The 22475-nt window shown below is 46.5% G+C and overlaps 1 protein-coding gene across 3 annotated transcripts in view; it reads right to left on the bottom strand.

The window, feature by feature from the left end:
- SMOC2 (SPARC related modular calcium binding 2) overlaps positions 1–22475 on the bottom strand; it is a 1727408-nt gene that overhangs the window by 655879 nt on the left and 1049054 nt on the right. For all 3 annotated transcript variants that reach the window (XM_086927096.1, XM_086927097.1, XM_086927098.1), the window contains one exon: positions 2026–2212. In XM_086927096.1, the coding sequence (XP_086783222.1) occupies positions 2026–2212 (187 nt within the window). The remainder of the gene's footprint in view (positions 1–2025; positions 2213–22475) is intronic.

The following is a 22475-nucleotide window of genomic DNA, read 5'->3' as shown; positions in this document are numbered from 1 at the left end:
GAGTTTAAATGAAAAACTAATTTAAATAGTTGTTACTCAGTGGGAAATTAACGGTAGTACATTATGAAACCTCTGTTAGTGTATACACTTCGGAGGTCTGTGTGTAACTAGAGAGAGACACAGAATTAAATCTTGGTTGGTGCAGTGAATAGTGACTTATGTATTTTTAGTGCTACGATGTCTCAGACTATGACAGAAAGCACTGTGAATATGTAAGTCATTATTTTATAATTGCATTTCACAGTGTAAGACAGACTGCTTCAAATTATGTGCCAATAGTTTTGGTATAAAATAATGCTATTGAAATGTAGATTTTAGTAATACCAGAGCGTCAATTGTTTTTTACATAACTGTCCCACCAACACCTCCTTAGGGGTACTAAGGGCTGTGTAAATACAATTAAGATTAAAAGCAGGCACTTCACAGTTCTGTTAACTCTTTGCACTACCATTCAAAACAAGCACCTGGAATGCATTTGGTCTTGCATGTATGCGAGTCTGAGCTACTGGCATTGTAAATGACAATGCCTTTTATTTATGTTTTGGTTTTTAAAATTTAAATAAAAAATGTTGCCATTTACAATGCCAATAGCTTAAATTCTTGCAAATGCAAGACATATTGCATTCCAAATGCTTGTTTAAAAGTGTGTCTGTGTGTGGGGGCATTGCAAACTGAAGGTAGGAGAATGAACACAGACAGGGAGGGTGTGGGGAAGGAAAACTTAGGGTGCTGGAGTGGAGAAGCAAAAATGATGGAACGGTGGAGGAAGGGGCACAGAGGGCATAGGGTAGCAAATGATAGACAGAGCAATGTGGCGGGCAGGGGGAGAAAAGCAAATGAGCGAGAGCAATGTTAAAATAGGGGTGCAAGGACAACCTTTACAGGTAATCTGAGCCGAGGAGCGAAGTGCAGGAGACTCAATTAATGAAACTTAGGCAGAGGTATTTTAATGATCATCCACGCATGCCCCCATCCCCGGGACTCCACTGCCCCACTGGGGGTCACACCCTACAGATTGAAGACCTCTGGGGTAGAATATGTCTGGGGCAGGGCTAAAGTGACTGTCTGCGACTAGAAATTGACAAATCGATGTTAGAATATTTCAAAGAAAAAAAGACTATAGGTTACATCTGCAGTTTAGTTCTTTATTTATTTTTGCTCAGTGATGGCCGGCACGGACTGTAGGGCGCAGGGCGGGGGGGCGAGGTGAGGGGTAAAAAAAAATTCTACTTATCTGCTCGCCGTGTTCTCCCTAACCACGTCTTCCTCATCGCGTCACTCCTCTGGCTGGAACAAGGCACAGGAAGTCCTCAAACTGAGGCTCCCCTGAGCCCATCACACCGCTGCATTGCGGCATTGTGATTCGTCTGAGAGGCAAACAACGGAGCTCAGACGGGGACAGAGAGCCTGGGCGTGTTCACCTAGACGGTAATGCATCATGGGTAGAGAGCATGCTAAGCGCGCATGAATGTTTTGTACGCCCCAGAGGGCCGGCCAAACATTTTTGTGCACTTTAAGGACTGCAAACCACTCCTCCCCTCCCCTGCTCTGTCCACAGAGCAGCCCTGCTCCGTCCTGCCTGGCAAAGCTGCTGTGCGTGTGGTGGGAAAAAATAAAATAATAACTTTCAGTTATTATCATTTTATTTTTCCTTCCACTGCTGAAAAGCAGTATGGCGACACTATTCCTCATTAGCGAAGGAGCGTCCACTGTTTTTGCATAGTACGAATTAGACTCAAAAGTTGTGGAGTGCTTTAGTTGAGCACTAGTTATATTACACAAGGTAACATACAATTTTTTTGTCACAGGGAGATTAGGTGATTTGCCCAAAATCAAAGAATGTTGAGCCTACAACGAGAATCAAACATGTTTTTCCATTTCTATAGTTGGCAGCTCTTGCTGTAACGAGAAATCCCCTCTAAATTCTCTCTTGCAGTTCTCTTCAAAACACACTTCTAAAATGTATTCAGTTAATACTATCTTAGCATCTCTTAGGTTAGTGAATGTATACAAACTCAGACCTACCTTGTTGAAGTGCCTGGGATTGGGCGCCCTGTGTCTACCAGTACACACCAACAGTACCCTGTAGAGGGGTGGCATTGAACAGGTTTGTAAAGTCCACCATTAGCGCACTCTGGAATGAACACATTGTCTTTCTTAGGCTGTTTAGCTTCTTCCAGTGCAGTCTGGTGTTCTTGATCACAGGTCGATGCTGCAAATAAAAATTAAAGTATGTATTGATTGAAGAAACTAAGTTGTAACATATTTACAAATTGAACAAGTGGATAGCCCTCCTTAAAGTATATCTTGTAATTTATCTCTGTATGTCTTGATTCAAAATACAGTAGAAAGTAATTTGCTTTTAAAAATCAGAGTTTGTAATGATGCAACATAAACAACACTTGGGCTATGGCGTGGGTTCCAGGAGAAGATTCAAAATGGCACAACTGTGTGTATGAATTAGAGAGACTTGAGGTACAAGCAGCAGGTAATTCCTCACAGAAATGTGCATTATGTTCAAGAAGTTCAAGCAGCAACAGCAATTTTAAGTAAACAACAAAATAAAAATCTCAAACCAATTTAGAAAAATAGAAAAGAATGTTTAAGCAAATAGATCAAAGCTTCCAAATTGGATAAGGGGAATGGGAGAGGTGGATTTAAAAATATAGGGGCATATTTATCATTATATGATGCAGTGCAGCCCTCTACCTTCCTGCACTGCATGATAGGGAAAGGGCAGCAATGCGCCATACTTAACACTGTACATCGCATGCCTTTTCCCAGCGCTGGCGCACAATGTGCTGACTAGCACCAATGCAAACACTTTCGCACCATGGTGTAAGGGTGCCAGCACTGTTAGCAGGATTGTTTTGTGCAGAGGCATTTTCTTCTTTCCATGTGTGATGATTAATGAAAAAAACGAGGAGAAATAAACATATTTCTCCTCGTTACACATCACCTGGGGAGGTGTAGCAGTTTGGTGCATTCCCAGGTTTACCATATATAGTACATCTGTGAATGCATCAAAATTAATGGGTTTTCCATGGGAATACCCATGCACCACCGGTGGAATGCTTCCCTGGGGCAGACTAATGCAACGCAGCGATGTGCGTTTGTTGGACTTGGCCCTTTTTGCAGTGCCAAAGTGCATATGCTCTACCTATTGTACATTGATGTATGGATTAGTGACTCCATGATTGGCTGATTTGGTTTACTTGTTAGATCCTAGTACAGTGCACTGAGTGTGCCCAGGGCTTGTAAATCCAAATGCTGCTAGGGGGCTTGCAGCACTGGTTGTGCCACCCACAGAATCAGCCTGTGAAAGTGTGTCTCGGGTCTGCCACTGCAGAGCTGTGTGCAGTCTGGTACTGTCATGTTGACTGGGCAAGTGCACTCTCTTGCCTGTCCCTACACCTTCCCTTTTCTGCACATTAGTCACCCCTATGGTAGGCCCAAGGGAAGGGTGCATTGTAGGTAAAAGGTAGAACACGCCCTTATGTGTGTGGCCTGTCCTAATAGTGAATGACAGCCATTTTAGCTTTTCACTATTGCAAGGCTACCTGTTCCCCATAGGCCAGAATGGGCAGTTTGATTATTACATCTTATAATCCTAACTGACTCAGGGAACTAGGTAGAAATTCGAGTTTAGTATGCCTGGACTCAGACTGATAAAATACATTGTTTAGTAAATTTGGTTTTAACATTCTGTGTTTGAAAATACCACTTTTAGAAAGTAGGTATTTTCTTGTCTAACCAACCAAGCCTGCATCTGCTAGGTTGTGTATTCCTTGTCTGGAGTTTGAGTGACAGGGGCTGGGGAATTCCAGGAGACAGGGTGAGTCAGCACAGGGCTGAATAGAGAGATCTGCTTGCAGATGGGAGGGAGGAGTTGCACCTGGGACCTGAATAGGGCGGTGCCTTCCCTCCACAATGCTGGCTCCACCTCCTGTGGTGCGTCTGATGTCCCTGCCCTGCACTGTGAAAGGAAAGAAGGAACCATGTAAACAGAGTGCTCCAGGACTGACCAGAACTGGTTTGAACTAGGCAAAGGCATCTCTGCCTTCAGAGAACAAAGAGAAACTGGGAATAAAAGAGGAGACCCAGACCCCAGAGAATCAGATCACTTTTGGGAAACAAGAAGAAACCTTTGCTGAGGAGCGGAACCAGAGAGACTGAGGAGAGACTTTCTCTAAGCTGAAGTGCTGCTGGGGGGATTGACCTGCAGTGGTAGCCTGACTGCCAAAGAAAGGAGAGAGGAACTTTGTGTCTACTTTCATCAACTTTTAAGGATCTCCAATGGCTTGAGAAAAGGGCTTGCCTCCTGCTGAAGTCTCAGGGACAACAGACTTCACCCACCAACTCCCCAAGAGTTCTTTGGAAGTGCCTGCAGTTGTGTTGGGCATTATGAGGAACTGCCTGTCGCAAGGAGCTGGCAGCGTGACTCACGTGAAAGAAGTGTAACGCCGAAAGGCCTCTGCGGCTTCACAACACGAAAGCGCCTTGCATCGCCAGGGAAGGGAATCGACGTTGCAGCAGACACCGCCGCATCACCAGGAAGCATATCGCATGGGCCCCTTTTACACCACTTTGTTCGCCATAAGTTGTCAGGGTATGCTCAGACGGGAGTCCCTTGCTCACTTTGCCACTGGATTCAAGCAAGCCTGGCTGAAGACGGCTGTAATGCCAGAAACCGGTCCTAGGAAGTTTGTTTCCGGTCCAGGGAAGGCATGGCTTGGCAGTTTGGGCTGGACTGTTCCCATGAGGCACAGTGTCAGACTGATTTGCATATGGCCATGTCTGAACTGGGGTGACAGAGTGGGTTAAAGAACGGTGATGGATTAAACCCAGATCTGTTGACTGGGTGTGAGTTTTTGATTGGTTCAGATGCTCCGTCCATCACCACCCCCTTTTGTACCGCATGGCCTGTTGCGCACAGAAGAAACGTTGAGTTATCGCAGGCCCCCCGAAGCGCCTCGCATCGCCAGAGAACAGGATCGCATCGCAGCAGATGCCGCTGCATCACCGGAAAGTGTGTCGCAGGGCCAGACGTGGCTCACATCGTTGTCGAAGCAACGCGCATCGCCGAAGAAGAGGATAGACGTCGCAGCAGATGTCGCAGCAGACGCCGCCACATCACTGGGAAGCGTGTCGCAGGGCCTGTCGTGGCACAGAAGAACCGCTGAGTCATGGCAGGGCCCCCGAAGCACCTCGCATCGCCGGAGAAGTGGATTGACATTGCAGCAGACTCCGCCGCTTCACCGGGAAGCATGTCGCTGGGCCTGTCGCGGCTCGCATCGTTGTCGAAGCACCGCGCATTGCCGGAGAAGGGGATTGACGTTGCAGCAGACACCACCGCATCACTGGGAAGCATGTCGCAGGGCCTGTCATGGTCCACATTGTGTCGTACCAAGAAGAAGATGCCATCTTTGTTTCTTTGCACCGGACCTTCATTGCATCACAGCGTCGCAGGCTGCATCAACACGGAAGCACAGTAAGAAACCGATGCATCACCTCCCCTCGCAGAGAAGAACCAACGCATCACAGTTCCCTACACAGCAGTAGGGAACCAACGCATCACCGTGCTTGCGTGTAAGGAACCGATGCATCACAGTCCCTGCAACACTTTCGCTGTATTGCGTTACGCGTTTTCAGGAACATTGACTCAAAGTGTCGCATTTTAAGATCTAAAGAGAACTAAGCTAACTCTACTATTTTAAGAACAGTATTGTGGATTTGTGTTGTTTGTGATCTTGTGATAAGTCTTTATAAAGAATACTTATTTTTTATATAAAACCTGAGTGGTGTCCATCTGTAGTGTTGTCACTTGATTACTGTATGTGTTCACAAATGCTTTACACACTGCCTTTGAGATAAGCCTGTCAAGCTACCAAGGGGGTGAGTAGGGGTTATTTTAGGAGTGTACTCCCTTACCAGGACTAGGCACAAGGGTCCCTATCCAGACATCGCCTTCCTAACAGAAACATGGATGAACGCTTCCTCCGCCCCAGACATCACCATTGCCATCCCTGAAGACTATAAGATCACTCGCAAAGACCGCACCAGCCACACAGGAGGAGGAATCGCTATCGTCCACAAGAAATCAATCCGCATCTCAACCAGCTCTGACGCCAACCTCGCCAACTCCGAACACCTTCACTTCCAGATCCACATCGACCCCAAAACAACACTAAGAGGCACTCTCCTCTACAGACCACCAGGACCCCGAACAAAATTCAGTGAAGACATCACGGACTTCATCACTCCACACGCGCTCCCCTCCAAAGACTACATCCTTCTGGGAGACCTCAACTTTCACCTTGAAAAGATCAACGACCGCAACACCACCACCCTCTTGGACAACCTCGCCAACCTCGGACTTAAACAACTAGTCACTTCCCCCACTCACATCGCAGGTCACACACTCGACCCCATCTTCACATCCAGCAATCATGTGTCCTTCAGCCACACCACGGACCTCCTCTGGACTGACCACAGCTGCGTTCACTTCACCTACAACAAACCAAAACCCAACATCCACCTCCAACCTACCCTGCAAAGAAACTGGAACAAAATCACCACGGACCAAATCTCCGCATCGCTCCTCCGAAACTCCCCAGCCCTCTCTTCTAACGCCAACGAAGCCGCCGCCAACCTCACCCTATGGTTATCCAACACCGCTGACACCCTAGCACCACTGAAAAAATGTCAAAACAAACCTGGCAGCAAGAAGGCATCATGGTTCAACGACGATCTCAAGAAGTCCAAGAAACTCTGCCGCTCCCTTGAAAAGGCCTGGAAAAAAGACCCAACCACTAGCACCAAGGACGCCTTCAAAAACGCCACTCGCATACACCATCAACTGATCCGAAAAGCCAAGAAAACAGCATTCAAGGATCGACTCGACAACAACGCCCACAACAGCAAGGAACTCTTCAACATCGTCAAGGAATTTTCCAATCCCTCAGCCAACTCCAACGACATCACCCCCTCTCAAACCCTCTGCAACTCCCTAGCCTCATTTTTCCACAACAAGATTGCAGACATCCACAACAGCTTCGACAACCAACCCGGATTCCAACTCACCCCACCTTTTGCTGATCATCTTCCCCCCGTGAACACCCTTAACGACTGGAACCCAATCTCCACTGAGGACACCATCCGCCTGATGAATTCCATCCACTCAGGATCCCCCACAGACCCATGTCCCCACCACATCTTCAACAAAGCAGACTCCGTCATAGCACCGCACCTCCGAGACGTCATCAACTGTTCCTTCAACTCCGCCACCTTCCCAGAAGACTGGAAACACGCTGAACTCACCGCCCTTCTGAAAAAACCAACAGCAGACCCCACCGAACTCAAAAATTACCGCCCCATCTCGCTTCTTCCATTCCCGGCCAAAGTCATCGAGAAAGCTGTCAACAACCAGCTCGCCGCCTTCCTCGAAGCCAACAAATCCCTCGACCCCTCACAATCTGGCTTCCGAGCAAAACACAGCACGGAGACCGCCCTCATCGCAGCAACAGACGACATTCGAACTCTACTGGACAATGGAGACACAGTCGCCCTCATCCTCCTTGACCTCTCTGCAGCATTCGACACAGTCTGCCACAGCACCCTTTTACAACGCCTCAAAAACATCGGTATCCAAGGAAAAGCACTTGAATGGATCACCTCGTTCCTCACCGGAAGAACCCAGAGAGTCCGCCTTCCACCATTCAAGTCCGAGGCCTCTGAAGTCATCTGCGGCGTACCACAAGGATCCTCACTCAGTCCCACACTCTTCAACGTATACATGAGCCCCCTCGCGGCCATCGCACGCCAACACAACCTCAACATCATCTCCTACGCGGACTACACTCAACTGATCCTTTCTCTCACCAATGACCCCAACACCGCCAAAACCAACCTACACGAAGGAATGAAAGAAGTTGCCGAATGGATGAAACAAAGCCGTCTGAAACTGAACTCAGACAAAACAGAAGTCCTCATCTTAGGTACTTCCCCCTCTGCATGGGACGACTCCTGGTGGCCGGAAGCCCTCGGAAAAGCACCCATCCCGACAGACCACGCACGGAACCTAGGCATCATCCTGGATTCTTCACTCTCAATGAACAGACAAGTCAGCGCCGTATCCTCTTCCTGCTTCAATATTCTTCGCATGCTCAGAAAAACATTCCGCTGGATCCCCGCCGAAACAAGGAAAACAGTCACCCACGCTCTAGTCACGAGCCGACTGGACTACGGAAACACCCTCTACGCAGGTACTACCGCAAAACTCCAGAAGAAACTCCAACGAATCCAAAACGCCTCAGCCAGGATCATATTAGACATCCCACGCAACGAACACATCTCTGCTCACCTTAAAGACCTCCACTGGCTACCCGTCAATAAGAGGATCACTTTCCGACTGCTTACCCACGCACACAAATCACTCTACAACATCGGACCAGATTGCCTCAACTAACGAATATCCTTCTACACCCCCTCCCGCCAACTACGTTCTTCCAGCCAAGCCCTCGCCACTGTACCTCGCATCAACAAGACCACCATGGGAGGCAGATCCTTTTCTTACCTGGCTGCTAAAACATGGAACTCACTCCCCGCTTACCTTCGCCTTACCCAGAACCACCTAGCATTCAGAAAACAACTTAAAACGTGGATATTTGACAAGTAATCCTCCTTCCCCTCCTTAGCGCCTTGAAACCCTCTGGGTATGTAGTGCGCTATACAAATTTTATGACTTGACTTGACTTGACTCTGCTAAAAGCCTGTCTCCAGAGGAGCTGGCGGACAGGAAGGAAAACAGGATGCATGAAATGGAGATTGTCAAGCTCAAATTGGGTGGACAACTGGAGTTGGAAAATAGGAGATTGGCCCTAGAGGAAAAGAAAATACAGTTGGAACATGAGTTGAGAATGAGGGAGCTTGATTTGGAGCTCGAGAGGCTTGAGGCCATGAGTGTCTCAGCCCAACAACAAGAAATGTGTGTAGCTCAGGAAGTGAGCTTTGCTGAGCTGGAGGTGGAATCCAGCTCAGATGGTGGTAGCAAAATTGAGTTTTCTAGTGCTGACGGAGTAGTACACACACTCATAGATGTGGCGCCTGACTTGAAAGAGAGGGTTAATATACACCAGGGGGTTCTAGGATGTGAGTTAGCGCCAGTGGTGCTCAGTGTCCCTCAGGTGGATAGGGAAACTGGCACAGGGGTTCATAGTCATAGTGGTGGGAGGGACACTCTACTGACTCTAGATGAGAGGTGCAGGGAGATGGGTTACCCCATGGTTGAAGTCCTAGTGTGTGAGTGTGAAGACTGCCCAGAAGTGTGTGGGTTGAGTGACAGAGACAGTCAGATACTGTCTTGCCAGTCTCAGGAGAGTGGTGTGGAGTACGTGTGCGAGGTACTGGATGATGAGGTGAAAGATATTTTGTTTAACCCTTGTAGGCGGCTGTGTGACCCAATTGTGGGAGAGCATATTGTAAGTCCCTGTTTTCCAGAGATAAGCCAACACCTGTTGGAGAGTGAGTTCTCTGCCCCCAGGGAGCTCACATTGGAGGCAGACCTTTTAGTGGATGCCAGAGGGTCCGGAGAGGCATGGGGAAGTTATCCTAAGAGGAGTGGTTCAGGTATCTTCCAACCCAGAGTGGTGGAAGAGGTTCAGTGTAGCCCAGCTAGGTCCCAGTGTAGTGGGAGGGTTGTAGGGACTCAGGTTCTGTCTCAATGGAGAAGGAGTGAGTGTGAGGCTGCGTGTCCCAAGGTGCCCAAAACCCAGTCTCAGAGCCTGGACGGTTCTTTAAGGGACCACCAGGTGGGGAGCCTAGGCTGTTCTGATGAGCTACCCGTTGAGGGGAATCCCTAGTATCTGGTGAACTGGGAGTGTCTGTAAGCAGGCCTTCATCAGTTCTAGTGTCTGGCAGTGCCACTCTTAAGTGGAGGGTTCAGACGTCCAGATTGAGGGGTGAGAAGGGGAGAGTCCCCAGTGGAAGTACCAGTGGGTATGGGGCCAGCCAGAAGGGCTGAGTCACCAGTGAGTGACAATGGTGACACCACTTCTGTTCAGGGGGATCTTCACGCGCTGTCAGATGGACAGGGGTCGGGAGATCTGCGCCAATCAGACTATCATACAACACATGAGTTATGTGTTACTTTCAGGGGGCGCATGGGTGCTCCCAAGTAAGTCCTGGTGCACCGGGCAAATGTTCAACCACCGGGTACATACCCTGGGTGGGAGAGCCAGGTTCAGGTGTTGTCTGACCTGGAGGGAGGGGCAATGGTAAACCGTGTCCTGACCGGTTGATCTTATAGGTATACCACTCCAGGTGGGAGGGTACAGCACTCTGGAAGGGGGTGCAGATGGAGGGAGTCCTTGCCTCTGACCCCAGTTCAACTGGAGGGTTTAGACTCTAGGTTGGAGGGCCAGGTTCAGAGTGTTCCCCCTGACCTGGAAACCCAGTTGCAGGATAGAACACCTGAACTGGTGGGCAAATTGTGCAGGACACCTGCCACGGGTACCCTGACAATTCTGGAAGGGGGTACCGCTCTAGGAGGTGGGAGAGTACAGAGCCCCAAGGAGGAGAACTGGGTGTGGGAGAGCCCACCCCAGTCTCTTGTCCAGCCGTCGGGTACAGGCCTGGGGCTTGTGGGTCAATGTCAGGATGTCATACCTGACCTGACAGGAGGGAGAGTGAACAAAGGGTGCCAAGCACCTGGGGCTACTGCCCCCGCTCTCTGATGCCACTGAGGTTTGAGAGCCTGAGAGGCATAAGGCCTGGGTCTCATCACTGACTAATGTCAGTGGCCACTGTGGCTTTCTGTCTGTCTGTTGGCACACACCAGTGAGCAAGCTAAGGTTAGGTGCTGCACAGATGGTGTCCACAGGTGAGAAGAAGGGTTCCCCATGGGTTAACATTGTGGGCCCTGAGTGTATGGACAGAGGAATCGAAATGGGTTCAGATTGGCATAGAAATGGAATATGCCCCTGCTGCTGCGGGCAAGGGTCCATGCTCTATCGCCCAAAGCAGAGAAGCCCATCAGGGTAGTGACTGGTCTTCCCTGTGTTTCGGCTGGAAGGGGGTTGTATTGGACTTCTTTGGAAGTGTCTGCAGTTGTGTTGGTCTTTCTGAGAAACTGTGTGTCGCAAGGAGCTGGAAGCGTGACTCACAAGAAAGAAGCGTGACGCCGAACTGCTGCTGCCCCTTCACAACATGAAAGCGCGTCTCATCGCCGGAGAAGAGGATCAACGTCCCAGCAGACGCCGTGCATCACTGGGAAGCATGTTGCAGGGCCTGTCGCGGCCCAGAAGAACCATTGAGTCATCGCAGGGCCACTGAAATGACTCGCATCGCCGTAGAAGAGGATTGACGTCGCAGCAGATGCCGCCGCATCACTGGGAAGCGTGTCGCAGGGCCTGTTGCGGTTCGCATCATTGTCAAAGCACCACGCAACATCAGAGAAGAGGATCGACATCACAGCAGATGCCGCTGCATCACCGGGAATCGCATCGCAGGGCCTGTCGCGGTCTGCATTGTGTCGCACCAAGAAGAATGATTCAGAAAAGGGGGTGGTGATGAACAGAGTGTCTGAATTAAGCAGACCACTCTTACCCATTCCAAAGATCAGGGCTTGATCCGTCACCGTTTTTTAGCTCACTGCACCATCCCAGCTCAGAACTTGGCTATATGCAAATTAGTCTGACCCTGGCCCAGTGCATCATGGGAACAGGGCAGACCAAACTACCAAGCCAATTCTTATACTGGAAAGGAAACAAGCTACCGGGGACCGGTTTCTGGCATTTCAGCCGTCTTCGGCCCGGCTTGCTTGAATCCTGATGGTGCAATGAGCTAGGGACTCACATCTGAGTATACCCTTCCACGCTTATGGTGGACAAAAATGATTCAGAAAAGGGGGTGGTGATGAACAGAGTGTCTGAATTAAGCAGACCAATCTTACCCAGTCCAAATATCAGGGCTTGATTCATCACCGGTTGGTCATCCCTGCCCTGTTACCATGATGCACTGGGCCAGGGACAGACTAATTTGCATGTAGCCAGGTTCTGAGCTGGGATGGTGCAGTGAGCTAAAAAACGGTGATGGATCAAGCCCAGATCTGTTGACTGGGTACGAGTGTTCTGCTTAATTCAGATACTCTGTCCATCACCACCCCCTTTTCTGAAGCACCAAGAAGAAGACACTATCTTTGTTTCTTTGCCCCGGACCTTCATCGCGTGAAGGCGTTGCGGGCCGCATCGCCACAGAAGCGCAGTAAGAAACCGACGCATCACCTCCCCTCGCAGAGAAGAACAAACGCATCACCGTCCCCTACGCAGCCGTAGGGAACCGACGCATCACCGTTCTTGCCTGTAAGGAACCGACGCATCACCTTCCCTGTAACACTTTCACTGCATTGCGTTACGCATTTTCAAGTACAGACTGATTGCATATAGCCATGTCTGTACTGGGGTGGCAGAGTGGGCTAAAGAACGGTGATGGATTAAACCCAGATCTCTTGACTGGGTGTGAGTGCCTGATTGATTCAGAAGCTCCGTTCATCAACAACCCCTTTTGTAACGCTTTTGGCCGCCATAAGTGTGGCAGGGTATACTCAGACGTGAGTCCCTTGCTCACTTTGCCATTGGATTCAAGCAAGCCGGGCTGAAGAAGTACAGTATTGTGGATTTTTGTCATTTGTGGTCTTGTGATAAGTCTATACAAAGAATACTTATTTTTTAAATAAAACCTGCGTGGTTTCCATCTGTAATGTTGTCACTTGATTACTGTATATGTTCACAAATGCTTTACACACTGCCTCTGAGATTAGCCTGTCTGCTCATGCCAAGCTACCGAGGGGGTGAGCAGGGGTTATTTTAGGAGTGTACCCCCTTACCCTGACTAGACACAAATATCCCTATTTGGCACACGTATCGACCCTATGCCAACTAGAGACGCCCAAATCTAACAGCGTTTCATTACTCTGGATTTATCAAGCCACTCAGGGCCTTGCATGGTGGCCCTTCGTGGCTTGAAAAATTGAATCTCAAGGGTTGCGTCGCTTTTGCACCCTGTTGCATGGTGTGAAAGCGATGCAACCCTTGATAACTATGTCCCTCAATGACTTCATTTGTAAAAAAGACATACGAAAAAAAGCATAGCATCAATATAATGTCTCAGGGTCTAATTGAAAAAAGGTAATCTTACACTTTGTTGTAAGTTTGCAACTCACAAAGGAATTTTATGAGTAGTATTTTTATGTGTGTGGAGTCTCTGCCATGAGTGCAGAGATTTTGCACTTGTAGAGATGCTGGTTGTGATATTCCTTTGTGAATTGCAAAAAATCATAAACTTACACTAAAGTGTACATTTTCAATTTTGAATCAGGCCCTCAGTAATTGGTTGGAAGGAACTAGGCTGACCGTGATAAATAGAAGTTGGATACACAAAATAGGTTCCCCCAGCCAAAGTTTTTACCTTTGGTCTACTTTTTGAAGGTCAAACTCTTCCAGTGGAACAGGAGCTGGAGAGCATCCCTTAAAGTCAGATAGTTTGTATTCAAACTCCTGTTAAGGCTATCAGTTTTGGTGACAAACACTCCCAGCAGAACAAAGCTGGGGTTCATAGCTGCCATGATTATTTGCCACTGTAATAGATATGCTGCCTGACTCCAGTCTAAGGTTTTAACTTCTGATTTATACTTTTTTTTTTACTTACTAGTGCAGTAGCACTGGAGGGTATAGCTGTACAGGGCTCCACGAGCCTGAATACCTTGGCCACCATGTCCCAATGAATCACATTACAGTAAGGCTGCCTAGAAGGGGATCAACCTGGTTTTAGCTAAGCTTAGAGTGCACCCTCTCTGGGCAAGTTTCAGAACATTGCCTAGTTCTCTGAAGGTGTACAAATTTACTTTCTGTCTCTTTTTGTTGTGAAAGTTCTTTCTGGTCATTCCCAAAGCCCACAGGTCCTCTGGGCAGACGTCTTGGACCCAGCTTAATCTCCTGCTAGGGCTTCTGTAATATCCAGTACTCTGTGGTCAGCTGAGGGCTCTTGAAGTCAAGAATTATTCTGTGTTTTGCATCCCAGAAGCAGGCAAACATGAGGTCAGTCACTTGACCCTTGGAGATCAAGTCTAGTCTTAGGGAGTCAAGATTCTTTTGAGCCCTTTTCTTCCAGCAGAGTTATATTCCTTTAGAGGTGTTCTTCCTAGGCAAAGGAATGTTCTGAGAAGATGGTGGTGAGGTACCGATCTTATCCTGTATGCTAGCCAATGATTGGAGAATTTCTTACATCCTATCCTGTCTGCTCTCTCACATTATCTTCACCTTCTTTTTAGCGCTTTCTCTTTGGATTACTGCAGAAATTCCTGGAAGCCTTAACTTGAAGATTGCAGACCCTTTCTTATCTCTGGAGGAGCTCTCATTCACCTTAGTCATTTCTCATTTAGATGAGGTGTCTACCCCTCAGTCATCGTCAAAAACAGTTTTTCCAATGTTCTGCTGTTGCTACCAAAAGGTCTAGGATAGCCCTGTGACTGAATGGGAGCAGATTCTGCAGTCCTATTTGGCCTCCCCAGGTCAAAAAAATAAATGTGAAATTTAAAGATGAAGTTTGAACTTTAAGTATGAAGTTTGCTCTACCAACTCTTTCAGTCTTCCTCCCAGATGACTAATCTCTTTTGGTCAACTGCTAACACTATCCTGACTTCCTGAGCGCGCAGACCATACCTTTGGCCTCTAAAAGCAGTGTTGTTAACTTCCAGCTAGAAATTTATGTTACGCTTCTAGAGTGGGTCTGAGTGACAAACTAGTTCTGAATCAGTTTTCTGTGACAGGACAAAGTACACTTTTTAAAAGTTACTTTGCCATTAGAGTTATCCAAAATCTATTTTCACCATTTAATTCATTTTTAAACTAAGTGGAAATTTATAGTAGGATTTTACCAATCAAAGATATAAAGTAAGAATTGTAATCATACCTATGCCTGTTCATGGATTATTCAGTCTTACTACCCAGAACAATCAGCTTTTAGGTATTCATTCCCTGGGAGGGTGTGGTACCTCCAATATGTAGTAAGCCAAATGATTATTTTTTTAAATTATCAGCCCTGTGGGCTAATTGGACACTTTAAGGGTGATTTATTTAATATAAAAAATAGCTTTTCGTATTTGACAATGGTACTTTTCCTTGGCTTTTGACCTAAAGATGTGGCCAATGATTATTGTCATTGCAGTGCAGCATTGGAAAACAAGAGAAAAAAGGCACAATGAGACCAGGTTAACATGCAGGTACACAAATGGGGCACCTACAGAATGATGAAGCTGCTATGTTTATTTTTTAGTTACCAATCCAAGATGTCAGAGGTCACTCGCATTGGTAAATTTTAAGAAGTAATAATTTTATTTGTGCAAAAGCAGTGCAGACTGGCAACAAATGGCTGCTACCTGGCCATCCAAACAATGGAAATATTTTGTGTAACGGACCATGAGAGCTGATGGGATAAACTGGGGAGCAGGTGTGGGTCACAGGGAAGCAACAGGGAGTGGGCTGGAGGAAGTAGAAATGTGAAATTAAAATCTGAGATAGGGAGGAATAAACAACATTGGGTGTGTTTTGTGGGGGGTGGCTATATTAGTTGAAGCAGGACATAATGGAAAGAGCAAGTGTGGGTTGAGGAAGCAGGTTTCACAGGGGCAGATATATGAGGTGAAGCAACACATGAAAGAATGAGAGCACATGAAAGCATGTGTTGTCTGATGATTTTGTCCTCAAACAAAAGGAAAAATGGCTTCCTAAATGTCAGCACTGGAAGGATGCAAGTCAGGCAATTAGAAGAATAGTAAAGAGGATATGCTCCAAACCAGGGACAAGCACAAGAAGAGCCTAGCAATCCAGTGAATAAGAAACAAACAAATGAGGGACAATAAAGTCAAATGTTGGTTTTTGGTATGATCCACAAGTGGCTGTCTGTAGGCGAGACCTAAAATCCTTTCCTGTATGCAATGATTGAGCACAAAAGGGTATTACCACCTTTGAAGCATTGTCACTGACTTGTGAGTAGCATTGCATTAAGACTGCTTGCAAAGAGGTTTTTCAGACACATACTACTGTATTTTATATCTTTTTTACAGGATGAGGAAATAAACGGGCAATATTACACCAAGAGACACAAACAACTTTGATCTCTAATCTCAAGTCCAAATGGAATTTAGGCCAGTTTCAGTGGAACAGATCTTAAATCTGGCTAACACTGTCAAATCAGGCTCCCCGTTTGATCCATGCCCCCCCCTTCAGCCCTGAATTTGATCCCGGACCGAATAGGTTCCAACCTAGCGAGTATTTATAATTCTATGTTCTGTTCAGGCACCTATCCCACACTATGGAAAAAGGCCATTATTTAAAAAAAACAATCTTGATCCAGGAGAGATCAAAACTTATCAGCCAATTGCGTGTCTCCCTTTTCCAGCTAAACTTATTGAAAAGGTCATGCATACTCGTCTGGCGCAATTCATTGAAGAAAATAAGCGTTTAGATGACACGCAGTTTGGCTTTAGGAAAGGCCATAGCACTGAAACCGTACTCAGGAAAGCGTCAGATGACATTAGGATTATGCTTGATAGAGGAGGTGCTGCAGTTAGTACTGATGCTGCTGGATTTATTGGCAGCATTTAACACAGTTGATCACGCTACGTTGATCAATCCAGTCTCAGCCATTGGCGTCGGGCATAAGGCTAAAGCCCTTCTGTCCTCTTTTCTATCTAATAGTACCGAGTCAGTTAATCTGGGTGGCTTCAATTCACCAGTTTTTTTAACTCCCATGTGGTGTTCCGCAAGGGTCATCGCTAAGTCCAACTCTGTTCAACATATAGCCAATTGCGTGTCTCTCTTTTCCAGCTAAACTTATTGAAAAGGTCATGCATACTCAGCTGGCGAAATTCATTGAAGAAAACAAGCGTTTAAATGACACGCAGTTTGGCTTTAGGAAAGGCCATAGCACTGAAACCGTACTCATTAAAGTGTCAGATGACATTAGGATTGTGCTTGATAGAGGAGGTGCTGCAGTTAGTACTGATGCTGCTGGATTTATCGGCAGCATTTAACACAGTTGATCATGCTACGTTGATCAATCACGTCTCTGCCATTGGCGTCGGGCATAAGGCTAAAGCCCTTCTGTCCTCTTTTTTATCTAATAGTACCGAGTCAGTTAATCTGGGTGGTTACAATTCACCAGTTTTTTCACTCCCATGTGGTGTTTCGCAAGGGTCGTCGCTAAGTCCAACTCTGTTCAACATATACATGACGGACTTAGCATGAGCAATCAAATCTTTCAATATGGGTCTCACATCATATGCGGACGATACGCAACTGGTGCTTGCTGTACATAAGGATGGAGACGCAGTCTCGGCTAACTTTCATGATAGTATGTTGGCCGTTAGCACCTGAATGTCTAATCACTGTCTTAAATTGAACTCTGACAAGACAGAGGTAATGGTCTTCCAAAACCTTGCCCCAGGATGGTTTCCAATCTGGTGGCCACCTGAGCTGAGATTACCACCTATCCCCATCAAGAAATCTAGAAACTTGGGTGTCATTTTTGATGATAGACTATCCTTCATACATCATGCCAATGCAGTGGTTTTCTCGTCCTTTTATATGCTAAAGATGATCAAGAAATTGTTACCTTTCATCCCAGTTAGCACCGGGAGAACTTTATTCTGTGCTCTTGTCATGTCCAAAGTTGACTACTGCAATAGCCTGTTAATCAATGCCCATGAAAGGGTTCTGGGTAGGCTTTAGTTGGTACAGAACGTAGCCACTAGGATGCTAACAGGTACCCTGAAGTTTAAACCCATCTCCAATGTGGTGCAACAGCTCCACTGGCTTCTCGTAAGAAGCAGAACAAAGTTTAAGGTTATCTGCATTGCCTATAAGGCAATTCACAATTCAGGACCAGAATGCTTGAAGAAAGCTTTCGTGGCTTATGCACACAATGGATCTCTTTGCTCAACAAATGCCAAACATCTGTTTGTCCCCAGAACTAAGAAAGTCAACTGGGGTGACAGAAGCTTCATAGTGGCTACATCTAAACTGTGGAACTCTCTCCCACTGTAGATTAAGGCCAATCCCACACTGCTATCATTCAGAAACCAAATTAAAACGTGGCTCTTCAAGCAATAGGCTTTCTCCAACTGTCTGCTTATCCTTCCATTACATAGCGCTGAGACACTTACCGGTCTTTGCGCGCTTTATAAATTGTTAAAATAAAATAAAAAAATGTTGTTATCTCAAAAGCAGTGTAAGTGGGTGAGCATGGCATTCAAGATTTTTTACAAATATGACATAATTTTTCTTTTTTTAGTCTGTGCTTGAGCACGCTAACATTAATTGAAGCTGTGTTATCTAGGTACTTTTTTATCCATATCCACTTACATTTATCTTGTTACAACACTGGTGCTGCTGCAGAGGAATCCAAAGAACCAATTGAAAATTGACATTAACCTTTTCAGTGAAGCTATCATACTCTATACAAACTTAGGACCTACAATAATTTCACTTCAGGAGAACAAGGTGCTAAGCCTGCTCAAAAATATATGACATAAGTGGAGTCATTTTAGTGTATTTCCGATTATGATCCTTTTGACCTGACATTTGAGGCTGTAGCTTGACCATTCAACAGAGGTACCCTTCCAACAATATACCTTTAAGATTTTCATCATCCAGATAAGTTAAGAATTTTGATCCGGAACAACAACTTCATGACTCAGCTATAAAGTTTTCCTAGCACCTAATCAAGGGCCCCCATAGGCTAGCAATGTGTTTTGAATGCCCCTCTATTTTTGAAGAAATGGTTCTTGTTTTTATTAAATGGTCTTTTTATTACTATATTACTGTTTTGTAATATTACATGTGTACTTGATGATTTTTCTGTAGAAATGAAGCTACTTATGATTTGACAGGGTTTTGTCACAGAAGCCAGTTTAGGTTTTAGAACTCAGATCCTTTGAGCTTTGTCAAAATGTTATCACAGCTCACATTAAGATTGTGTTCTCTTTCAATCCCTCTTTGTTTAACAATCTGATTTTGTGCATTTTGTCAATGAATGATGTGATTGCCTTAATTTGTGTAAGGGTGTGGACACAGAAGGAGGACAGGATGAATGTTGTGGAGTACATTCTGGCCATCTCTATAGTACTTGACCCTTTCGACAGGTTCATCCCCTGCTCCTTCCTATTTTCTGAATTTGTTTTTGTCATCCGTAGGACTCTGCAGACCTTACTACTGCTAACCAGTGCTTAAGTGCTTGCACTTTCTCCTTAAAACATGTTGAATTGATTCATATCAAAATGGCATATGTAATTTACTTGTAACTCCCTAGGAAAGTAATACTACATGTGCCCATGACCTGCAAATTAAATGCTGATAGTGGATCTGCAGTACTAATTGTGCCACCCACTTAAGTAGCCCTTTAAATATGCCCCAGGCCTGTCACTGCAGAGCCTAGGTGTGCAGTTTTAAACTTCCATTTTGACCTGGCAAAAGCCAAGCCCAAATCTTCCTTTTTAATTTGTGTAAGTCACCCCAAGGTAGACCCTGGACAGCCCAGAGGGAAGGGTGAAATATACTTAAAAAGTAGGACATGTACTTTTAGGTTCTAGATGTCCCGGTAGTGAAAAACTCTTAAATTCGTTTTTCACTACTGAAAGGCCTATCTCTCCCACAGAATAACTTTGGAGTTACCTAATTACATTATATACATGTATTTTCCAATTGGGAAGAGAGAACCAATTCAACAATATACAACTTATATTTCACCCCAGCTAAGCTATTTGGGTGGGGTAAGAGGGATGATAGTAAATGTCCTAGGTGTGCTGAGGAAGCAGCCGATCTAGCACATATGTTCTTTTGTTGTGTAAATCTTACAGAGACATACTTACCTGCCGCCACCGCCGAGAGTCATTTCAGGCCACAAAAAGAACTCGTCAGACCTGACGCCCAAGCCGCCACCGCCCAGAGTCAAAACCGGGCATTGGTAACCGCGCCGCCGCTCCGGGAGGACTACAACTCCCGGCAGGCCTCGCGGCGGCGCGTGGAAGTGACGCGGAACGTGCCAGCAGAGCGCAGACACCGGCATAAAGAGAGGAGGAGACCGGCAGAGCGGGGGGAGACATACTTACCTGCCGCCACCGCCGAGAGTCATTTCAGGCCACAAAAAGAACTCGTCAGACCTGACGCCCAAGCCGCCACCGCCCAGAGTCAAAACCGGGCATTGGTAACCGCGCCGCCGCTCCGGGAGGACTACAACTCCCGGCAGGCCTCGCGGCGGCGCGTGGAAGTGACGCGGAACGCGCCAGCAGAGCGCAGACACCGGCATAAAGGGAGGAGGAGACCGGCAGAGCGGGGGGAGACATACTTACCTGCCGCCACCGCTGAGAGTCATTTCAGGCCACAAAAAGAACTCGTCAGACCTGACGCCCAAGCCGCCACCGCCCAGAGTCAAAACCGGGCATTGGTAACCGCGCCGCCGCTTCGGGAGGACTACAACTCCCGGCAGGCCTCGCGGCGGCACGTGGAAGTGACGCGGAACGCGCCAGCAGAGCGCAGACACCGGCATAAAGGGAGGAGGAGACCGGCAGAGCGGGGGGAGACATACTTACCTGCCGCCACCGCCGAGAGTCATTTCAGGCCACAAAAAGAACTCGTCAGACCTGACGCCCAAGCCGCCACCGCCCAGAGTCAAAACCGGGCATTGGTAACCGCGCCGCCGCTCCGGGAGGACTACAACTCCCGGCAGGCCTCGCGACGGCGCGTGGAAGTGACGCGGAACGCGCCAGCAGAGCGCAGACACCGGCATAAAGGGAGGAGGAGACCCGCGTCGCAGGACGCGAGCGGGACACCCGGGGCGAAGCCCGGGCAAAGGGCGGGCCCTCTATGGCCCTCATCGGCAGGAAGAGGCAGGAGCAGGGCCAAGACCGCTGCCCAAAAACATCCAAGTAAGTGAAGTAATCTTCTCATTCCTGTAATTGCCTGGGACATCATATTGACTCTAATCCTAAGGACCAGCATCGTTGCTACCTAGTAAAATGTCAAAAGCTAAAGCATCTTCTGCCCCACTTAATACAATAGACAATTATATGGTACAGAAAGTTACCAAAATTAACCAGGACAGGAGATCATCTTTGGGTCTTAGCTATTCACCGGACTTGCTTATCGACAACACGCCTCTACCACCCTCAGTTCTTGATATTAGTAATGAGGTCTTCAAAACCCCAGATAATAACCCTCTGACCCAATTATTAGTTGCAATCAATGCTTGAAGAAAGCTTTCGTGGCTTATGCACCCAATGGATCTCTTTGCTCAACAAATGCCAAACATCTGTTTGTCCCCAGAACTAAGAAAGTCAACTGGGGTGACAGAAGCTTCATAGTGGCTACATCTAAACTGTGGAACTCTCTCCCACTGTAGATTAAGGCCAATCCCACACTGCTATCATTCAGAAACCAAATTAAAACGTGGCTCTTCAAGCAATAGGCTTTCTCCAACTGTCTGCTTATCCTTCCATTACATAGCGCTGAGACACTTACCGGTCTTTGCGCGCTTTATAAATTGTTAAAATAAAATAAAAAAATGTTGTTATCTCAAAAGCAGTGTAAGTGGGTGAGCATGGCATTCAAGATTTTTTACAAATATGACATAATTTTTCTTTTTTTAGTCTGTGCTTGAGCACGCTAACATTAATTGAAGCTGTGTTATCTAGGTACTTTTTTATCCATATCCACTTACATTTATCTTGTTACAACACTGGTGCTGCTGCAGAGGAATCCAAAGAACCAATTGAAAATTGACATTAACCTTTTCAGTGAAGCTATCATACTCTATACAAACTTAGGACCTACAATAATTTCACTTCAGGAGAACAAGGTGCTAAGCCTGCTCAAAAATATATGACATAAGTGGAGTCATTTTAGTGTATTTCCGATTATGATCCTTTTGACCTGACATTTGAGGCTGTAGCTTGACCATTCAACAGAGGTACCCTTCCAACAATATACCTTTAAGATTTTCATCATCCAGATAAGTTAAGAATTTTGATCCGGAACAACAACTTCATGACTCAGCTATAAAGTTTTCCTAGCACCTAATCAAGGGCCCCCATAGGCTAGCAATATGTTTTGAATGCCCCTCTATTTTTGAAGAAATGGTTCTTGTTTTTATTAAATGGTCTTTTTATTACTATATTACTGTTTTGTAATATTACATGTGTACTTGATGATTTTTCTGTAGAAATGAAGCTACTTATGATTTGACAGGGTTTTGTCACAGAAGCCAGTTTAGGTTTTAGAACTCAGATCCTTTGAGCTTTGTCAAAATGTTATCACAGCTCACATTAAGATTGTGTTCTCTTTCAATCCCTCTTTGTTTAACAATCTGATTTTGTGCATTTTGTCAATGAATGATGTGATTGCCTTAATTTGTGTAAGGGTGTG

Source organism: Lissotriton vulgaris, chromosome 6 (assembly GCF_964263255.1).
Source record: "Lissotriton vulgaris chromosome 6, aLisVul1.2, whole genome shotgun sequence".
Taxonomy (NCBI): Eukaryota; Metazoa; Chordata; class Amphibia; order Caudata; family Salamandridae; genus Lissotriton; species Lissotriton vulgaris.
This window is presented reverse-complemented; position numbering and strand designations above follow the sequence as displayed.